The 22826-nt window shown below is 40.7% G+C and overlaps 2 protein-coding genes across 2 annotated transcripts in view; both read left to right on the forward strand.

The window, feature by feature from the left end:
* LOC127570164 (ankyrin repeat and IBR domain-containing protein 1-like) overlaps positions 1 to 3089 on the forward strand; it is a 65392-nt gene extending 62303 nt beyond the window's left edge. The window contains 1 exon segment of the mRNA XM_052015412.1: positions 206 to 3089. Within this exon segment, the coding sequence (XP_051871372.1) occupies positions 206 to 928 (723 nt within the window). The 3' untranslated portion in view covers positions 929 to 3089.
* Positions 3090 to 6976: 3887 nt separating this feature from the next.
* On the forward strand, positions 6977 to 22485 carry gatad1 (GATA zinc finger domain containing 1). Its single transcript, XM_052015414.1, has 5 exons — positions 6977 to 7602; positions 15084 to 15209; positions 16523 to 16582; positions 20669 to 20852; positions 21731 to 22485. The coding sequence occupies exons 1-5, from the start codon at positions 7420 to 7422 to the stop codon at positions 21919 to 21921; spliced, it is 744 nt and encodes a 247-aa protein (XP_051871374.1). The 5' UTR covers positions 6977 to 7419; the 3' UTR covers positions 21922 to 22485.
* Positions 22486 to 22826: the final 341 nt, after the last annotated feature.

The following is a 22826-nucleotide window of genomic DNA, read 5'->3' on the forward strand; positions in this document are numbered from 1 at the left end:
TACCTGTGTCTCTAAACCTATTATGCAAATTGTGTTTCAGTCTAAAGCTTGTACTGCTGCATTTGGGGTACTATATTTCATGAATGAAATTCTGCTCTCAGCTTGAATAGATTTTAGTCTGCATATTTACATTTACAGATAAAATCTGTTGATAAAATCTATCACTAAAAGTCATAGTAATACATTCTTTTTCTTTTTTGGTTAGGCTTTGAGCTCTCTTGATGACGATGACCCAAATATCCTGCTAGCTATCCAGCTTTCCTTGCAAGAATCTGCCCTTGCTGTGGGTGGTGAGCCACAAGAATTCCTTAACAATGAACCATCTTTGGGGGCCATTGGTACTTCCTTGCCCTCTAGGCTTGATGCAGCTCAGAGAGGCATGGACAGTGCTAGAGCTCTGAGCAATTCTCAGTTAATGGATTTGGAAAACAGTCTGATGAGACTTAGTACAAACAACGATCCCTATCCCAACAGATTTAGTAGCTCCTTTGATGTACATACTAGATTCTTTTCATCTCCTGAAGCTACTGATCCCACAGACACAGACCCTGCAATGAATGTAAATCTTCTTGGTAATATTATGGCCTGGTTCCATGATATGAATCCTCAGAGCATTGCATTAATTCCTTCGGCATCTTCAGAAGCTGACATCGATACACAGCAACTTGGTGGAGAGGAGCAGGGATCAGGCAGACTTGAGATGTTACAGAGCCTTCACGAGGACCATGCACTGTTTGAAGCTACAGTAATGAATGAAGGTAGAGGACCCCAAGTTGATGAAGCCTACTCTTTGGAAAGTACTGATGCTACAAAATCTGAACCAGAAGCATTGGGTCTGAGTGACAGCAGGAGTAGAATACTCTTGGATGATGACTCCCAGCAGAATAACTCTCCAAATGAATGGGAAGAACAAATTCATTTAGTATAACTGCAACAACATAGATAACTGTTGCAGTCACTTACATTGTGTCCCTGTTGCTTAGATCAGCATGAACCTAGGCTGGCACATAGTGTAGGAGTGCTGAAGCACCTGTCGATGATAGCAAAAAGTTTTGAGTCCTCCAAAGGATATCTCAGTTAGTTAATCTTGCATCAGTACCTAAATTTTCAATGAAAAACATAATTTTAGATCCTTTTTATCTTATAATAATTACCAACTAGTAATTAAAGGATCTGACAAAATTGCTGATGATAAAAACACATAAGGGAGGCTATCTTATCCTACAACGTTGTAGGCATCAAGAATTGTACTGAATGGGAGTCTGTTGGAAAACTTCTAAATTGATTGCAAAAGAAAAGTAAGCACTGCCTATCAGAAGAGAATTGTGGTGCCAAAACCTAACCAGTTGAAACCAGTTTATTCTATTGTATTCAGCTTGTGCCTGCACTAGCCTGAACTAATCAAAACTCTTTGGAGCTATCTACTGGAAGTGGCCTCTTTTTGTGGAAGTAGATGCAAATTGGAACTCAAGTAGCATGGTTGCTGCAGAGGTGTGGCTTGCGCTTTGATTTGTTAACAGTGATTGCTGTTTTAAAATGGTTTAAAAGAATCAGAAATGGAGATTAACGGAGAACTCTGTTTAAACTCCCCAGACACTTTATTGTAAGTTCAATCAGAGTCACTTCCTCTCGGGGGCAGGGGAAAAAAAAGTATTCTATTAAAAGTACTGTCAGTGCCACTTTGTCTTGAAAGACTTGAAATGTAGGCCTAAGATTTCTTAAATGCAAAGCCATCCCTTGTTGGCAAAAAGGTAAAAATCATATGAAAGCCACAACGATCACGTCAAATGTCTGGCCTACTCAGTCTATCATTGTGCCTTGCCTTACCCACATGGTTGCCACACATTTTCAAATCGTCAAATTTAAGATCAAACCAATGCACATGACTCTGAATTAATTTAGCATACAATTGTTGCCATTTGCATTTTGGGACGAGAGTTTTGCATTGAATGTTGGACGTGTTTCTGTGAAATTTGCTACTACAAATTTCACAGTATTTTAAAGTCTGGTTGTACAATAATATAATCAAGCTTTTTCCAAGCACACAGTCGTTGTCTGGAAAGAAATCTAATTGTGCTAATTTTTATTACAAAAGTTTTTATCTTTAAAAGCATCATGTAGTTTAAACCATGAAGTTGCTTTTTTCACACTCAGATAATTTCATTCAGTTTTTAAAATTTGGAGTTTAATAAATATAAACAATGCAAAGCCCAAGATTTGTAAGTGGTTTAAGTTTGGAATGTTTTGCTTAACTGACTGTTTTTACTGAGTCGCTGTCTGACAAAGTAGTGTTGCATTGAAGTAATTTTGGTTTGATATTGGAAATAAAAAGGATATATATTACATGGCATTGAATATGTACTGCAAAGTTGAGCTATGTAAGAGTGTTGTATATGAAGTTAGTAGTTTTGTGGGGTTTTGGTTATGTAAAACCATTGTTTAATTTGTGGAACTTAAACCATGGTCCATTCTGTATTGTTGGCTGTGCATGGTCATGAGTCATTCAGATTCAAAATTATCTTTTCAGTTAGAAGTTTTAAATGTCTTGGATTAATTTGAGATCAAAAAAAATTCAGAAATATTTTTTAAGGCAATGGGAATTTTATAATACTGAAGCCAACTGTTAACCTTGATTTATCTTCAAAAGAATTATTACTATTTGCACTTTCATAGTACTGTACTTAATACATTCCCACTTTATATAGGATACAATACTTAGATGTTTGGCCAATTCAAAATGTCATTTAAAACTAACAGTTAAACTGTACAAAATTGATTGGACATATTGTTTTAAGTAATTAAAATCAGCAAATTATTTAACTTGGTAGTAGGGTTATCTACCTGAATTTGTGAAGTTTTTTTTCAAGCTCCTATAATTCAGTTTTAAATTTTGCAATTATTCTTCTAAAGCCGAATGATAAAATTCAGTTCTAATGCTATTGGTTTCAGTGAAAACTGCATTTTCCTGTATTTACTCCCTGTCCTCGGAGTATAATTTTCTTTGGTTTAAATGTAATATCATGGAAATGAATGGAGGTTTGATCAACACAATTGTAAATTAATATTTATAATAAATTCACGTTTCTGGAGTTTTCATAATGGAAGTGTTTAAACTCTGTTCGACATTATCAAGCGACCCTGACATTTCAGAATGTTCTTTCAGGTTGGAATGATCAATTGCAGTAGTATCAATTAAGGCAGTGATGGGAGTATTAGAATGACCATAGTCAAATCTTTATGGTCACCATCCAATAGTGGGCATCTCGCCTTGAATTTTTTTCCCCAATGCACAATGCTAATAAAAGAGTTGATAGTATAGTAAGTGAACAACTGCCCAAGGACCTCCACTTGAGCAATCTGGGCACAAATTGTGCTTAAAATTTACACTAGTTCTACAAATATCTTTGCTCAGTTTTGATTCACTTGCATATTGTTGAGCATAAAATTTTCTTCAGTCAGTCTTGGTGTTAGAATCCTAATTTATTGCTTATAAATTCCTAAATATATTCAAGTGGTAATCTGATATACTTTCATTAATACAACAGAAAATGAGTATCACAAATAAGCATTCAACTGGTATTTTTATACTGCCTGTATAAATGAATTTTAAATAACTGAAGATTGTCCTGAAAATTTCAGAGCCACTAATTGCCTGGCATGTACTAATCAGTTCCAAAATAAATCAAAGTGTTAAAACTGTCAAAACATACCTATTGGGATATGTGTTTAGAAACAATCTTAAAAGCCTCTCAAGCCCACCAATGGATGTACAATTAGCAGAGGGAATATGGCAGGCCATATTTCTGATATGCTGTGGTTTTAAACTATTTAAAAATATTATTCCTTGCACTGATCATTGCACTTAACTTGGACTTTTGCAATGATTTAGCAGACTTTGGTCAAACAAAAGTGCACACAGTGCAGACTCCCAGTGATCATGTCCTGTTTTGTATTGAATTAGCTGATACAAGGCTCAGCTGCCGTGGATGTCCCACAGTTAGCACTTAATGTGGGCTTTAAAGTGGCCCACCAAACTTGTACACAGTAAGAGCAAAAGATTTCAGAGTAATGGTTACAGCATGGGAAAAGGCCCTTTGCCTCACTGAGTCCATGCTGACCATAAACCACCCATTTTTACATGAATCCTACATCCCATTTTTTTATTCTCCCCATATTCTCATCAACTCATCCCACACTCTACCACTTGCCTGCACACTAGAGGCAATTTACAATGGCCAATTAACCTAGTAAACTGCTCATCTTGAATGTGGGAGGAGCACACAGTAAACCCACACTGCCACACAGTCAGCACCAGAGGATGGGATTTAATCAGTCTCTGGTACTATGTGGCAGTGACTGTACTAGCTGTGCTGTGCTTTGAGCTCCAGAAAGTTAACTGTTCATAACACTGCAGTCAAGACTCTATATCCATAGTTAGGAACTCTCTAGTCTTAACTTGGAATCTTAATTTGTGAAAATTACCAGAACATCGGACTTGAAATGCCCTGAATTTGTTCCAAATCAGACTGAGCAGAGAGACCCAACCCATCTTGCTTCCCAGATCCTTGCGTGCACACCCAGTGATACAATTGCATGTGTTTAAGGTGGAGTCTGCATCCTGAAACTTCTGCCTCAGGAGGTGAGGTGTGTCAAAAAGGAGTAATGTAGAGGGGTACAAATGGATGGGGTGTGGAAAGTGATGGAGGATTGAATTGTTGTGAACTTGAAGATGGGAAATTGAACTGGTGAAAGGGTATAAGGTCTGGTGATTGGTATGGAGAGAGGAATTGGTGTTGAAGGATGGATGGAGAGAAAGTTGAAAGGTGTGAGCTGGGGGAGATTGCTATGGAGAGTTGATGAGGGCAATGTGGTTGAAGAAACCTGTTTGGAGGGGTGGAGTTAGCTCACTGCAGGAAATCTTTTGTGAAGAGGATAAAGTCAAAGTCAAGTTTATTGTTGAGTTGTCATATGCTCAGTACATATATGTACAGGTGCAGTGAAAAACTTGCAGCAGCATATAGCATCATATAAGCAGCATTCACAAGAAAAACAAATTTAAATTATACAATTTTTACAAGAACAATCAGAACAAAAAAAAAGGCCATGCAGGGAATATTGCTGGAGGGAGTTTGAAGCTAGCTAGGAAAAGGTATTTGGGGAAGGGGCAGAAAGGGAGCTGAACAGGGAAGAATTGTGGGTGGGGAGAGGATGGAGGGGTGCTGGGATGGTGAATTGGTGTGGTAATGGGGATGAATTGGTTGTGCATTGGTATTGCAGTAAATAAATGGGATGCATTAATGTGAGGTGTGTGTGAATTGGTGGTGTGGAGTTGGGAAGAGGAGCTGAGATGGAATATGAGGTGGGGGGAGTAATGATGAGGAAAAGTTATTTGGGGGGGGGGGGTTAGTGAGGTCTGGGGTAGGATGAATTGGTGTGGGAATGGAAAGAAAATAGCAGACCCTCAAACCTGTGTTTGTATTCAATATGAATGGTAGTGGATCTGCTCCAGGCCTCACTCCTTTTCCTTCCCTGTTCTTTCGAACAAAAATTCAGTTTCTTTAAATACTTCCAGTGCTCCAGCATCCACAACCCTCTGACCTTCCTCTAATTGCTAGTATATCCCTCCCTAAACAAGGGGACCAAAACTACATGGTATTCCAGGTCTGGCCTTTCCAATGCTTATAAAATTGTTACAAAGCTCCTCTATATTCAAACTGTCCCCTCTTAACAATAAATGCATGCTGCTGCCTTCATTATTTGCTGTACCAGAATGTTAACTTTTTGTATTTCAGTCATTCCAATACGAAAACTTCAACAGATACAAACTGAATCTGTCTGACCTTTCCTCATAAGACAACAACTTTAGCTGTTCATGATAAAATGAGCGCATAATTCCAGGAATTAGCCTCATGAATCTCTTTTGGATTGTCTCTGATGCTACTGTAAAGGGACCAAAACTTTGCACTGTTACTAGAGAGCAGCATTTAAAGTGAGGGGGAAAGTTCAAATAAGATGTGCAGGGCAAGTTTTTTTTCACACACAGTGGTGGGTGTCTGGAATGTGGTGGTAGAGGCAGATACGATAAAAGTGTTTAAGAGGCTCTTGAATAGGATCATGAATATGCAGATAATGGAGGGATATGGACCATATGTAGATAGAAAGGATTAGGTGTCATTGGCTTAATTAGTTCAGCACAACATTATGGGCTGCAGAGCTTGTTTCTGTGCTGTACTGTTCTACGTACACCAACTGACCTCACCAGCACTCTGTACAATTGTAGCAATTGTACAATTATTTCTAAACTTCAACCCCCTTGCAATAAAGACCAATATGCCCTTTACCATTTTAACTATTTGCTGTATTTGCGTGCTGTCTTTTCTGATTCATGCACACATACACCATTTCAAATAATTATTTTTAACACAATGCTGGAAACGTGCAATGGGTCAGGCAAAATCTGAAAGAGAAATGGAATTAACATTTCAAATTGAAGTTCCTTCTGATCCTTGGGGAGCAGACTCGATGGGCCGAATGGCCTGATTCTACTCCTTATGGGTGCTTAGCTGCACAGGCAGCAATTCTGTCCACAGATGCTGCCTGACCTGCTGGGCGCTTCCAGTATTTTCTTTTTTATTTTCAACTTTGTTTTGTGTATTGAAAATTATTATCCTTCCCTGATATTTCACATTTCACTCGTCTCCTGTTTATGCCTTCAGACACCCCTTTACCAGCCTCTTAGTGACATAACCACTTGTGTCATTCCATCTGCCTTTATTTCCAGCCTATCATTAGACCACTCCCTTTTATACTGTCCACTGCTTCCCACTTTGTTCTGCAAGTTGTTTCATTTCTGACTTTTCCCAGCCCCATTGAAAGATCATTGACCCAAAACATTAACGTTATTTCTTCCTCCGCAGATGCGACCTGATCTCCTGGGTATTTCCACCATTTACTGCTTTATTTCAGTAGATTATGGCGATTGGTGGGGAAACAGCCTGGACCTTGATCATGTATAAACTTATTCAATGGCGGAGCTGGCCCGTTAGAACATAGAACAATTACAGCACAATTCAGGCCTTTTGGCCCACAAAGCTGTGCCGAACATGTCCCTACCCTAGAAATTACTAGGCTTACCCATAGCCCTTTATTTTACTCAGCTTGTTTATCTTTCTCATGGTCTGAACTTGCTTTCATGCACAGTTGCTGGGATCGATCTGCGTGCCCTGCGTGCTCAGTTCGGCGAGAGCGGGCGAAGGGCGCCTTTACTGCCGGTCCTCCCGCTCACCGGAGGGCGCTGCTGGCCGGTCCTCCCACCGGCCGGGGTGGGGACGTGGCCGTGGCCGTGCTGGAGGCTCGGACAGGCCGAGGCTTCAGCTGGGCGAGGGCCGGGTTTGGTGCTCCGCATCAGACGCCGCGAAGATGCCGCTGGGTTTGAAGCCATCGTGCAGTGTGTGCAAGGCCAACTCGTCGGCCATGTGGCGGAAGAGCAGCCAGGGCGACATCGTCTGCAACAACTGCGCCGGGAAAAGCCCCGGGCCCGGCTCGGCCTCCGCACCCGGAGCCGCTCCGCCCGCGCAGCAGAGCAACGGCAGTGGGAAGCAGGTAAGCGGCTGCCCGGGAGCAGACCGAGGCCCCAGGCTCAAGTCCGTCACCCCAGTCTCGACACTGACCAGTCCTACTGAGGCCCCTCCCAGGCAGCGGTGCTCGGTTGCTCCCTGGCAACAGATGGAGAGCGGCTGGGACCGCCTCTGCTTCACCAATCGAGGTTTTATTTAAAAAGCAGGGTGTTCTGCTTGAGAAATGAGCAGTTTAGGCCAGGGACAGAATTGTCATTGGCACAGAAAGATGCCATTTGGCATACATAGAACACTACAACACAGTACAGGCCCTTCGGCCCACAATGTTGTGCCGACCTTTTATCCTGCTCTAAGATCTATTTAACCCTTCCCTCCATCCCTCCCACATAGCCCCCTATTTTTCTATCATTCATGTGTGTGCATTCTGAGTTAGTTCTGGCTCAATGTAGAGCAATCCAGTTAGTCTCTGATATTTCTCTTCAGCCCAGCAAATAATTTTCCCTTGAGTCAATCCAATTCTTGTTTGAAAGTCCCAATTGATTCAGATAGATGAGATAAAATATCTTTATTAGTTACATGTACATCAAAACACACTATGAAATGCATCTTTTGCGTAGAGTGTTCTGGGGGCAGCCCACAAGTGTCGCCACGCTTCCGGCACCAGCATTGAATGCCCACAACTTCCTAACCCATACATCTTTGGAATGTGAGAGGAAACCAGAGCACCAGAGGAAACCCACGCAGACACGGGGAGAACGCACAAACTCCTTACAGACAGCGGCCGGAATCGAACCCAGGCTAGGTCATTCCCACTATGCTAACAAGTAGTGAGTTTCAGACCATAGTCACTTTCTATGTAAAAAGTTTTTCCTCGTATTTCTGATGTATTTTCATCTGTGTCCCCAGTAGCAATACAGCACGGATACAGGCCCTTTGGCCCAACCAGTGTATGCCGACTACGGTGCCCACCCATTCAGTCCCAATTTCCTGTGTTAGGCCCATATCCCTCTAAGCCCTGTCCCTGCAATGTACCTATCCAAGTGTTTCTTAAATGATGCCATTGTACTTCCCTCAACCAGTTCCTCTGGCAGCTCCTTCCATATACTTACCACCCTCTGCATGAAAAAGTTGCCCCTCAGGCCCCTTTTAAATCTTTCTCCTCTCGCCTTAAACCTATGCTCCCAAGTTTTGGGCTCCCAAGTTTTGGACTCCCCATCTACCTTATCTATGCATCTCATAATTTTAAACATTTCTACAAGGTGGCCTCTCGTTGTCCTGCGTTCCAAGGAGTAAAGACCTAGCATTGCCAACCTCTCCCTATTACTCAGGCCCTCTAATCTTGGCAACATCTTTGAAAATCTTTTCTGCACTCTTTCCAGTTTAACTATGTCTTTTCTAAAACTGTACACTGTGCAGCTTCACCAATGACTTATACAACTGCAACATAATGTCTCAACTCCCATACTCAGTGCCCTGACTGATGAAGGCCAGCATGCTAAATGCATTTTTAACCACCCTGTGTACCTGTGATGCTGCTTTCAACAAACTATGCACTTATACTCCTAGGTCCCTCTGTTCCATTACACTCCCTAGTACCCTACCATTCATAGTATAAGTCCTACACTGGTTTGACGTTCCAAAATGCTTCACCTCACACTTACCTGTATTGAAATCCATTTGTCACTCCTTGGCCCACTGCCCTAACAAATCAAGATCCCCCTGCGATCTACAATAACATTTCTCACTATCAACAACACCACCTAATTTTGTGTCATCCGCAAATTTACTGATCAAGCGTTATGCATTTGCATCCAAATCATTTATATAAATAACGAATAACAAGGTCCCAATACCAACCCCTGCAGCACACCACTGGTCACCAGCCTCCATTGCAAGAAACAACCTTCAACCGCCACCCTCTGCTTCCTACCTCCAAGCCAATTTTTAATCCACCAAACTCTAACTTTACCTTACGGGGACCTAACCTTACAGACCAGTCTACCATGCAGGACCTTGTCAAAGGCCTTGCTAAAGTCCAAATAGACAACATCCACTGCCCTACCCTCATCTACCTTTTTGATTACCTCTTCAAAAAAAAAACTCTAAAAGGTTCATCAAGCATGCCTTTCCATGCACAAAGCCATGCTGACTCCTCCTAATCAGACTCTCTCTATCCAAATGCTGGTAGATCCTGTCCCTCAGAATTCCCTCTACTTCCCCACTACTGATGTCAGGCTGACTGGCCTGTAGTTCCCTGACTTGTCCTTGTTACCCTTCTTAAACAATGGAACGACATTAGCCTCCTTCCTGTCTTTGGGAACTTCACCAGTGACTAATAATGAAGCAAATATCTCCGCAGGGGCCTCTGCAATTTCTTCTTTAGCCTCCCACAAAGTCCAAGGATGCATTCGGTCAGGCCCTGGGGATGTATCCATCTTAATGCGTTGTAAGGCTACTAATACCTCCTCCCTAGTAATATGAATGTCCTCCAAAATATCTTCACTTGTTTCCCTTATCTCTTGTGCAATCAGGATTTATTCCTCAGTAAACACACAGGAGAAATATTTGTTAAAAATCCCACCCATTTCCCGTGGCTTGAGACATAGGCAGCCTTGCTAATCAGGGACCTACTCTCTGCCTAGCCACCCTTTTACTCTTAATATAGCTGTAGAGCCTCTTGGGATTTCCCTTAATATTACCTGCCAGATCCATCTCATACCCTTTCTTTGCCCTCCTAATTTCTCTCTTAAGAGTATTCTTAATCTTTTTATGGTCATCAAGGCATTCACTCGTCCCTGACCTCCTAAACCTAATGTAGGCTTCCTTCTTTTTCTTGACCAGAGCTTCAATATCTCTTGTCAGCCAAGGTTCCCTAAACTGGCCAGGTTTGCCCTTCACCCTAACAGAAATATGCTGCTCTTGGACTCTTGATATCGCACTCTTAAAAGCCTCCTCATTGCCATTTGTTTCTTTCCCTTCCAACAGGCTCACCTCTGCTAAATCCTGCCAAATTCCCCTAAATTTAGCCCTGCTCTAGTTCAGGACCCTAACCTGTGGACCTGTTCTATCCTTTTCCTTCACTATCTTAAAACTAATAGAATTATGGTCACGAGAGCCAAAGTGCTCCCTGACTGCCACTTCAGTTACTTGCCCTTCCTCATTCCCCAAGAGGAGGTCCAGTATTGCACTCTCTCGAGTAGGACCCTCTATATATTGACTCAGCAAACTTCCCTGGACCCACTAATACGACCCTATTATTCTACAACTATGAGCAATTTCTCTATGCACCTACTCCTCAAGTTCCCGCTGACTATTGGGGAGTCCATAATACAGTCCCACTGGAGTGACCCTCTTCATGTTTCTAAGTTCTACCCAATATGGCCTCACTGGATGATCCCCCAAGAATGTAATCTCTAAGAACTGTCATTCCATCCTCCCTTATCAAAAAGGCAAGACCTCCTCCTCAATTACCTGTACCTCTGTCATGCCTGTAGTATCTTTATACTTGACTTATGCCAGAAATGGCATGACCCTCAGGAACATTGATGTACAGAGGGATCTTGGGGTGCAAGTCCATTGCTCCCTGAAAGAGATAACGCAAGTAGATAGGGTGGTAAAGAAGGCATACAGCATTCTTGCTTTCATCAGTCAGGGCATTGAGTATAAAAATCAGGAAGTCATGTTTCAACTGCATAAAACTTCAATTAGGTCGCATTTGGAGTATTGGGTGCAGTTCTGGTCACTGCATTACAGGAAGGATGTGGAGGCTTTGGAGAGGGTGCAGAAGAGGTTCACCAGGATGTTGCCTGGATTAGAGAGTATTAGCTATTTGGAGAGGGACAACTTGGATTATTTTCTCTCCAGTGTTGGAGGCTAAGAAACAACCTGATAGGAACATATAAAATTATGAGAGGCATAGATAAGGTAGATGGTCAGAGTCTTTTTCCCAAAATGGAAATTACAAATACCAGAGGGCATAGGTTTAAGGTGAGAGGGGGAACGTTTAACACAGATTTACGAGGCAAACTCTCTACTCGGAGAGAGGTAGGTGCCTGGACTATGCTGCCAGTGGAAGGGGAAGAAACAGATATGATACCAACATTTAAGAGGCATTTAGATAGACACATGAACAAATGATTTTTCCTCATGTTAATCCAGTTCTTGTTTGAAAGTCCCATTTGAATCACATCCTACCACACTTACAAGTAGTAAGTTGCAGATCATAGTCACTTTCCATGTATTTTTTTCTTTCTGTTTCCCATATATTTTCATCTGCATCTCCAGTCCTTGATTTCTGCAGGAAAGAGTAGACCGTGTGCAGGCAGGTGTGCAGTTTAAATTGGAATCATGGTTGGCACAGACATTGTGGGTTAACACTCCTGTTCCCTACTCCTATAGCCCACTCAAGATGAAAGGCTTTTGTTTTGAGAACCATCTATGTACTTCTGTGGAATTACTATTGTTAGTGCTCTCAGATGAGTTTAAGCCAAGAGTTTGAACCATACGGTGTCTCTTTGTTTAAAATTTCCTGAGATAAGTATCAAAGGCATAAAGAGACTGATGAATTTTCCTTGGATAACAGAGAAAGAACTGGAGCCTGGAGAAACTGCTTACGTTAACTGAAACCAGGTATTCTGTTTAATTGGCCAGTTGTACTGCATGGACTGTCTTCACATCTTTCATAGGGTGTTGCTGTGATCTGGATTCAGTACTCCAGTTGTGGTTTAATCAGTATGTTATAAAGGTTGATCTTGACTTCCTTGGAGTCTATGCCTCTTTATAAAAACGAAAATCCCATATACTTTTTAATCCACTTTCTCAACCTCCATTACCATTTTATACAAAATGTGCACATAAAGGCTGAGATTTCTGGATACCCCCTTTAGAATTGTGCCCTCTGATTTATATTGCCTTCTCTCATTTATCCTATGAATGAGAGGAGGCAATATAAATCAGAGGGCACAAATTGCATTTCATTTGCCACCTATCCATTCTTTCCACCAGTCAGCTTGTATCTCCTTGAAGTCTGTTACTCTTCTCAAAGTTCACTATTCCTCCAAGTTTTATGTCATCTGCAAATTTGGAAATTGTGCCCTGTAAATAGAGGGCCAAATCATTAACATACATTAAGGTAAGTAGTGGTCCTGGTGCTGATCCCCGGGAGGAACTCCACTGTGCACTTCCTTCATGCCTATAAAACAACCTTTCAGTACTGTTATTTGGTGTTACTTTGCCAGTTACCATGGTGCTACAGCTCCTTTTATTCCATGGCCTTCAGTTCCAGAATCAAGAATATTATATGGCACTTTATCAAGTGCCTTTTGGAAGTCTATATACAGTGGCATGCAAAAGTTTGGGCACCCCTGGTCAAAATTTCTGTTACTGTGAATAGTTAACTGAGTAGAAGATGAACTGATCTCCAAAAGTCATAAAGTTAAAGATGAAACATTCTTTTCAAAATTTTAAGCAAGATTAGTGTATTATTTTTGTTTTGTACAGTTTTAGAGTGAAAAAAGGAAAGGAGCACCATGCAAAAGTTTGGGTACCCCAAGAGATTTGAGCTCTCAGATAACTTTCACCAAGGTCTCAGGCCATCATTAGCTTGTTAGGGCTATGGCTTGTTCACAGTCATCGTTAGGAAAGGCCAGGTGATGCAAATTTCAAAGCTTTATAAATACCCTGACTCCTCAAACCTTGTCCCAACAATCAGCAGCCATGGGCTCCTCTAAGCAGCTGCTTAGCACTCTGAAAATTAAAATAAGTGATGTCCACAAAGCAGGAGAAGGCTATAAAAAGATAGCAAAGCGTTTTCAGGTAGCCGTTTCCTCAGTTCATAATGTAATTAAGAAATGGCAATTAACAGGAACGGTGGAGGTCAAGTTGAGGTCTGGAAGACCAAGAAAACTTTCCAAGAGAACTGCCCGTAGGATTGCTAGAAAGGCAAATCAAAACCCCCGTTTGACTGCAAAAGACCTTCAGGAAAATTTAGCAGACTCTGGAGTGTGGTGCACTGTTCTACTGTGCAGCGACACCTGCTCAAATATGACCTTCATGGAAGAGTCGTCAGAAGAAAACCTTTCCTGCATCCTCGCCACAAAATTCAGCGTCAGAAGATTGCAAAGGAACATCTAAACAAGTCTGATGCATTTTGGAAACAAGTCCTGTGGACTGATGAAGTTAAAAGAGAACTTTTTAGCCGCAATGAGCAAAGGTACAGTGGCATGCAAAAGTTTGGGCACCCCTGGTCAAAATTTCTGTTACTATGAATAGCCAAGCGAGTAAAATATGACCTGATTTCCAAAAGGCATAAAGTTAAAGATGACACATTTCTTTAATGTTTTAAGCAAGATTACTTTTTTATTTCCATCTTTTACAGTTTCAAAATAACAGAAAAGAAAAAGGGCCCAAAGCAAAAGTTTGGGCACCCTGCATGGTCAGTACTTAGTAACACCCCCTTTGGCAAGTATCATAGCTTGTAAACGCTTTCTGTAGCCAGCTAAGAGTCTTTCAATTCTTGTTTGGGGGATTTTCGCCCATTCTTCCTTGCAAAAGGCTTCTAGTTCTGTGAGATTCTTGGGCCGTCTTGCATGCACTGCTCTTTTGAGGTCTATCTACAGATTTTCAATGATGTTTAGGTCGGGGGACTGACTTTTGCTTCAGGCCCTTTTCCTTTTTTGTTATTTTGAAACTGTAAAAGATGGAAATAAAAAAGTAATCTTGCTTAAAATATTAAAGAAATGTGTCATCTTTAACTTTATGCCTTTTGGAAATCAGGTCATCTTTTACTCGCTTAGCTATTCACAGTAACAGAAATTTTGACCAGGGATGCCCAAACTTTTTCATGCCACTGTACACCACAAAAACTGCATTTTCCTTGTTAAACCTCTCTGTTGCCTCAGCAAATCTTTATCAACTTAACTAGACATGATTTCCCTTTAACATTTTCATGCTGGTTTACTATAATTGATCTGCACTTGGCCAAGTGACTGCTAATTTTGCCCCAAGTTATTGTTTTGAGAACTTCCTCAACCACTGAGGTTTGACTGACAGATCTGTAGTTACTAGGTTTATCCCTACACTTTTTTTGAACAATGGTGTAACATTTGCAATTTTGCAGTCCTTGGTCACCAACTCTGAATCTATAGAGGTTTGGAAGATTATGATCAGAGCCTTTGCAATTGCCTTCCTTATTTCCATTGGCAGCCTAGCATGTATCCCATCTGACTGACGTAATTTCTCCACTTTAAGTGCATCTGGCCTCTTTGTCAGTTTTTAGCCCGTCCAGAACCTGAAGTACATCTTCGTTTGATAAGACTTCTGCAGCAGCATCTTATTAAATACTTATCTGGCACTTCAGGCATCCCCTTTTCCTCCATGAGTAAATTTCCTTTTCAGTCTTTGATTCTCCCCCCCCCCCCCCCACCACTTCTCCTTGGTAACACTTCTTGTTCACCTGCCTATTTTTTGGTCTCCTTTCATGTTTAATTTTTTTTTGTGTTTTGACAGGCAAAGCAAGAAATTCACAGGCGATCTGCAAGGTTACGGAACACAAAATACAGGTCTATGCCTCCCACTGAGAAAAAAGTTTCTACCAAAGGAAAGGGCCGTAGGCATATATTCAAATTAAAAAATGTAAGGCGGTTCAAAGGTACAGTCTTTGAATATTTAAAGCTATTGGGGATGAGAAGAAAAATGTTCAACTAGTGTAATTATTTTGACACAAATCTGGCTATAGTGCATTATATAATTTATCAATCTTTCTGAGAGCCTTTCTCATATCTAGCACTCATTAATAGTTGATGCCCTTTGTTCTTAAAAGTAAATCGCCATCCTAAGTTGCTGGTAAAGGATCTTTTATTGTGTAGAATGTACAGCCTAAAAGTACATGGAGGACCATTATGTCTAAATCAACGCCTGTGATTTATTTATTGATTGTGTTCTTCCAGTAACTAAACTTCTAGAAAATTCTCATGACAGGATAGTTATGGCTCTTAAATGTTCTGAAATTGATGTATTTTAGAGAAAATTTCACCATCTGTTTCCCATGAACAACTTGATATAATACAGTACTGTAGGTTAAATGTAAGCCATGTTGCCCTATTTAATAAGTGACATCATCTAATAGGGCATTTCAAGTAAAGAGCATAACGATGTAATTTATTAGATGTTTAAGGCACAGAAGGTGGCCATTCAGCCTGTTGTGTCCATTCCAGCCAAAATGGATCTATGTTATTCTCACTTCTCAGCTCTGTTTCCAGCCTTTAGGGTTATCATTCCTGTTCACCCTTTCCAAGCTGCTCAATTAAATTTCCACTTAGTTTTGTTTATTTCAAAGAAAATAACCCCAGTTTAGTCAGTTTCTCACAATCATGTTTCTCCAGTCCTGGCAACATACTATAAAATCTCCTCTGTACCCTTTCTGGTGCTATCACATTCTTCCTGTAGTCTGATGACCAGAAATGCACACAATACTTCTTACCTAAGTAACGTTATGCTGTTCTAGCCTGACCTGGAATATGCAGTCTCTTGTGGCTCAATCTAGCCTGACCTACCTGCTTGGCAGATAAAGGCTAAGGCAGCAAAACATAATTTCAGCAATATGATACTTAGTATTCTGGTCTTGGATTGGAAAATTAAAATAGTGGAATTTAATAAGGGGCTTGTTGGCTATCAGAATTGTAAGAGAAACGCTAGCTATTGGGAACTTTGTAGTATTGTATATACTTGCACATATGACTAGAAATTTAGCTCATTATATGATGACTGGAAGTAAGAATATTTTGCATGTTAAGAAAGATGCTGCATCACAGAATAATTAGTTGCACATGGAATAAATTCTCTTTACTCTTACCCACTCTTTAATATCAGCTCTCACTCTTCAGCTCCTAGTCTTTATTTTTCAACTGCTGATTTATAGTACTAACAGACACTTTTGCATTTTGCAGCCAATTAAAGCACCAGAGTCTGTGTCCACGATAATCACATCTGAATCTATTTTCTATGGGGTAAGAATTTTTCAGTAATATGCAATTTCATTTTATATTTATGTGAAAAATGTCTAATAGATATTTCAGTCTTTGAAGGTATTGGATGTGTTCACATTGGAAGTTACGTACAGTTGATATAATATGGTTTGTGTACTGCATGATGCCAAGTAAATTTAAAGTATGGAGAGAGATGAGGTCCTGCAAATGGAATTTAGGGACTTGGTTAGGAAATTGAAAAGACCTCTAGGATAGTAATCTCAGGATTGTTCCCTCTGCTACAAGGTAGTGAGTTTAGAAATAGGAAGATAGAACAGTTAAATGTGTGGCTAAGGAGCAGGTGCAGGGGGCAGGGTTTCAGATAATTGGAATATTGGATAATTGGAATCTCTTCTAGGGCAGGGGTGACCTGCACAAGAAGGATGGGTTCCAACTAAACTGGAGGAGGACCAATATTCTGGCTGGTTTACACTAGTGACACAGGGGAGTGGGACCCAAAATGACTAACAGGAGGGGAGAGAGAAGCATATGTAGTAAATGGAGCAGGCAGCCTTGTGGGCAGAGCAGCTGGAGATGAGTGGCGAGAGCACAAAAGGCCTGGTAGGCTTAACTGCATTTACATTACTGCAAGTAGCCTTGCAGGTAAGACAGATAAACTGAGTGTGTGAATCTGCACATGGGGTTATGATATTGTGTCAATCCTGGAAACGTGGCTAAGGGAAGGACAGGAATAAGCAAGCTCAATGTACCTGGATATAGTATTTTCAGGTGTGATGGGGGAGGGGGTCTGAAAGGGGAGGAGGTGTTGCACTGCTGATTGGGGAGAGAGAATTACATAGTACTCAGGCAGGGTATCCTGAAGGGATTGGCAAATTAAGCTGTATGGGTAGAATTTAGAAATAAGAAAAGGGCAATCACTTTGATGAGATTATACTACAGGCCTCCAAATAGCGAGATTTAGAAGAACAAATACGTAAACAAATAGCAAGAGGATATAAAAGCAGTAGAGTTGTAGAGGTGGGTGATTTTAAATTCCCCAATATTGATTGGATTGCCTTAATGCAATGGGCCTCGATGGGGTGGAATTTAGTAAATGCATCCAAGAAGCATGTAGAGAGTCCTGCTAGCTGTACTCAACATTTTAGGGAATGAGGATAGGCAAATGGTGGAAGTGTCTGTGCAAACAGTGATCATAATTCAGTAAGCTTTAAAGTAGTCATGGAAAAGGATGGGGTTGAATATAGAGTTAAAATTTTAAATTTGGGGAAGGCTGACTTCACTAGTATAAGGCAAAAGTAGATTGGAGCAGCTGCTGAAGAAAAAAACAACATCCAATTTGGGAGACATTTAAAAGCAAAATAGTAAAAGTCCGTAGTCAGCATGTCCCTGTAAGGTTAAGAAGCAAAGATGGTAAGATTAGGGAATTTTGGTTAATGAAGGAAATTGAGGGTTTGATCAGGAAGAAGAAGGAAGTATAGTTCAGGTATGGAAAATTGTTATCAACAGAGTACTTTGAGATTTATGGAGGATCTAGAAGAGATCTTAAGAAAGCAGTTAGGAGGTCAAAAAGGGACATGAAATGGCCCTGGCCAACAGAATTAAAGGTAATTCCAAAACTTTTTCTAAATATATTAGAAGCAAGATAGTAGCTAGGGAAAGAGTAACCCCCAAGGGCTTTAAGCAGTCTTTGTGTGGAGCCAGGAGATGTATGTCATGATGCAGGGTCTTGACCCTCTGTTCCACAGATGCTGGCTGACCCACTGAGTTCCTCCAGTAGTTTACAGCATCTGCAGATTACAGCATCTGCAGTCGCTTGTGTCTCCAGGGGATATGTGTGGTGTCCTCAATGAATACTTCTCATCAGTATACAATGGGGAGAAGATTGGAGAGTTGGAGGTGTAAGTGTTAGAGGTATTGACATACAGTAATATGGACAAATCCACAGAGATTTCTGGGTCTCCGACAGATTTTTGCTCATCTTTAGCCACAGGTGAGGTACTGGAAGACCGGAGAGTAGCTAACGTTGTTCCCATATTCAAGAAGAGCATTCGGGATAAGCCAGGAAACTGCAGGCCAGAAATATTAGAAAAAATTCTTGGGGATAGTATTCATGATCACTTGGAAAAGCAGGGACTGATTGTGGGGAGCCATCATGGTTTAGTGCAGGAGAAATTCTGCCTCACAAATCTAATTGAATTTTTTTGAAGAGGTTACTAAGAAAGTTGATGAAGGCAAGGTGGTAGATGTGGTATACATGGACTTTAGCAAGGCTTTTGACAAGGTCCCGTATGATAGGCTGGTCCAGAAAGTTAGGCCATGTGGGATCCAAAATATTTTGGCAAATTGGATCCAAAATTGGTTTGATAATAGGCAGAGGGCAGTGGTGGAGGGGTGTTTTTCTGACTGGAAGTCTGTAACCAGTGATGTACTACATGGATTCGTGCAGGGACCTTTGTTATTTGTCATATATGTAAATGACTTGGATGAGAATGTCTACGGTCTGATGTGCAAGTTTGCTAGTGACACAAATATTGATGGAATTGGAGATAACAAGGATGGTTGCCACAGTAAATGGTAGGGCACTGAGGAGTGTGGAGGAACAAAGGGATCTGGGAGTTTAGATACGTAATTTCCTGAAAGTGGCAGCACAGGTAAACAGGGTTGTAAAGAAGGCTTTTGGCATCCTGGCATTCATAAATCGAAGTATTGAGTATAGGAGTTGGGATGTTATGGTGAGGTTGTATAAGACATTGGTGAGGCCAAATTTGGAGTATTGCGTGCAGTTCTGGTCACCTAACTATAGGAAGGATATCAGTAAGATTGAAAAAGTGCAGAGAGGATTTACTAGAATGTTGCCGGGTCTTCAGGGGTTGAGTTACAGGGAAAGATTGAACAGGTTAGGACTTTATTCCTTGGAGCATAGAAGAATGAGGGGTGTTTTGATAGAGTTTTACAAAATTATGATAGTAAATGCAAGTAGGCTCTTTCCACCTAGATTAGGAGAGATAAGTACGAGAGGACATGGCTTTAGGGTGAAAGGGGAAAGGTTTAGGGGGAACTTCTTCACTCAGAGAGTGGTGGGAGTGTGGAACAGGCTGCCATCTGACGTGGTAAACGCGGGCTCACTCTTAAGTTTTAAGAATAAATTGGATAGATACATGGATGAGAGAGGTCTGCAGGGTTATGGACCAAGTGCAGGTCAATGGGACTAGCGGAATAAAGTTTCGGCACAGACTGGAAGGGCCAGAGGGATTAGGAAAAACTAAAGGTGGGGGGGGGGGGGGTGGGGGTTAAGCTGAGAGGGGAAATATTTAAAGGAGATCTGAGGGACAAGTTTTTCCGTACAGAGGGTAATGGGTATTTGCAACAAGCTGTCAAAGGAGGTGGTAGAGCCAAGCACTATCACAGGATTTAAAAAGCATTTGGACAGGTATAGGAATAGGAAAGGAACAGAGGGATACGAGCCAAATGTAGGAAAATGGGATTAGCATAGATAGGGCATCTCAGTCGGCATGGACAAGTCCAATCAAAGGGCCTGTTTCCGTGCTACACGACTCTGACTTGCTATTTGACTGATTTGAGATGTAACAGAGTTACTTTCACGTTCTATTCTGTCCACTCTTTGCATACATTGATTGTTTTCTTTCTCATCACTTTACCTGATCAATATGTTACAAAGTCATGTCTTGAGATTTTTTAATCAAGGGACGTCTATTCCCTGCCCCTCCGTAATAAAACGGTCACTCTCCATTCTCAGTGCACCGATGATGCAGGGTAAATGCGATTTCATAGACGCCAGTCAGCTAATCTTCACATGTAAATATGTATGATAGAGCAGTGCATTCAGCCAAGAAAAGAGGTATATGACCCGAACTAGACTGTGTACTTACTGAAAAATAGCTAAGAAGGGGCACCCCACTTATTTTGCTCTGGGGCTCTAAACCCAATTATGTCAAAGATATGTAGACTTAGAACAGCCCAGTGATCACACCTTAGACCTATTGGGAATATCTCGTTCCCCTGTGTATAATTGGGTTAGTTGGTTAATTTTAAGAAGCATTCATGATTATTTTACTTAATGTTACATGTTCTTTCAATGTACTTTAGGGTATTTATTACCAGGTTGGAGACATAGTCTCCGTAGTGGATGAGGATGATGAGAAGATTTACTATGCCCAGATACGAGGATTTGTGCAAGATCAATATTGCGAAAAGAGTGCAGTGATTACGTGGCTCATTCCAACTCAGGCAAGCTCCAAGGACCAGTTTGACGCATCAACTTACATACTTGGTACGTATAATGCTGGTAAAACCTACAGTCATTATGATTGTCCATTGGTACAAATAACTAAAATGTTCTCCATTTGTCTTGGACCTCCTTTTCATTGAACCAAGACCTTGTTATGCCAAGCCTGTGAGATGACTGATGTTCATTGGTTATCCCATATTGAAAGTAGTTTCACATGGCCAACTTCTACTCCTCAGTATAAAATTCAGGACCAGGAACATTGGCGCTCTCATGGGCAACAGACCTGAATGTTATTGTGGTACAAGTCACTCATTAAGCTATCCTTGATCCTGAAGGACTGCCCAAGGAGAAGTGAATGATAAGCCAGGATGCTAACTAGCTGAAAACTGCATGTTTGAACAAACATGTGGCTTGAATGCATTCTGCAGTGAATGGCCTTGCTATATTGAAAGCTCCTTGCACTTCTGGTGCCACACCCCAGAGGGAGCTGGGTGTTTCAAGGGAGAGATTCAAAACTCAAAGTAGTTGTGGATGCTGTATTCAGTGTAGATGCAGCCTGATGTAAGATGAAATTCAGGTACTGAGCATGAAGCACACAATCCAAGAAGAAAATAATATAAGGACACTTTTTAGACTTGACCTCATTCTCGTAGAAGGGAATTTTCACATCAGTAAGGCACACAGTCTGTTATTCTTGAGTATCTGTGCTCTGCAGAATTGATTTACACCATACTGTAAAAATTATAATAGCCTTAATATGAGGTCACAGTTTGTGGCTGTAAATTATAAAGTATTTTTTTTAAACATGCTTTTTTTAATTGACTGATCCACATTTTGTAGATACAATCTTTGAGCTTTCCTTTGCATCTCAATCATGATTCTACATTAGAATTTATGACAACATTTTGCTATAATTTCAGGACCAGAGGAAGACTTACCGAGAAAAATGGAACATTTTGAGTTTATCTGCCATGCACCTTCTGAATACTTCAAATCACGATCTACTCCTTTTCCAGTTATTCCAACCAGACCTGAGAAAGGGTATATCTGGACCCGTGTTGGACCAACCCCTGCAATAACTGTGAAGGAATCGATTGCAAACTGTTTGTAGCCAAGGGTACGAAATGTTTATTAAAATGTGTACATTTTTATCCAGTATATCTAAATCTTGCCGGAATTAAAAGGCAAACTGTTGTGAACTAAAATTTTAATGATGTGCATTACAACATTTTGGGGGTTCGAAACCATGCTGGTCCTAGATTCTTAACATTCAGAACGTGTCCGTTCATGTCTGATAGATTTGTGAAAATCAGTATGGCCAAAACCTATTTTTGACATGAGGCTGCTGTAACGTTTGCAGAACTTACCTATAGTCTTTTGAAATATGAATGAGGTGCTGCATTTGTGTAGTACTCAGCATATTCAGTGGAACATTGTGCCACTTCAAGCAAGTAAGTGGACCAACTACATGCTTCAATCCTTCAGTCAACAGATTCTCGGATTGCATTATTATAAGTCTAGTTTTGAACATTAGTAAAAATTGTATTTGGAAACCAACTATCTATAGAGAAAATTCATATTATGCTGTTTCATCCATTGTATTTGGCATGCCAGGCCAATATGGATGCTATTATTTACCGCTGTGAGTTTATTTAAATAAAATTATCACTTTCATTAAAGCATCATGACTTAAGCTTGTTGTGGTTGCTATCATGGGCTTGGAGTAGAAGTGGAGGGATGCAGAATTCCAAACATTTTCAGACTCTGGTAAAGTTGTGTGGCCATAACTTTTTGTACGCTGTGTAGAGACTGAAAGAACTGCACATTGTGCTTAATATAGTTCAAGGTATAAAAATTTAAAGGTCAGGAATATGATCACTTTCTGTCAGTTTCCACAGCTGTGTTACATAGTTAAACCCATAGCTGTATGGATTATCATAAAAGAATCAGTTCACAAAATTGATTAACAGGAAAAATGTTGCTTCTGTTCCAGTACAATGTTTGCTCAGGATAGCT

Source organism: Pristis pectinata, chromosome 5 (genome assembly GCF_009764475.1).
Source record: "Pristis pectinata isolate sPriPec2 chromosome 5, sPriPec2.1.pri, whole genome shotgun sequence".
NCBI classification, from domain to species: domain Eukaryota; kingdom Metazoa; phylum Chordata; class Chondrichthyes; order Rhinopristiformes; family Pristidae; genus Pristis; species Pristis pectinata.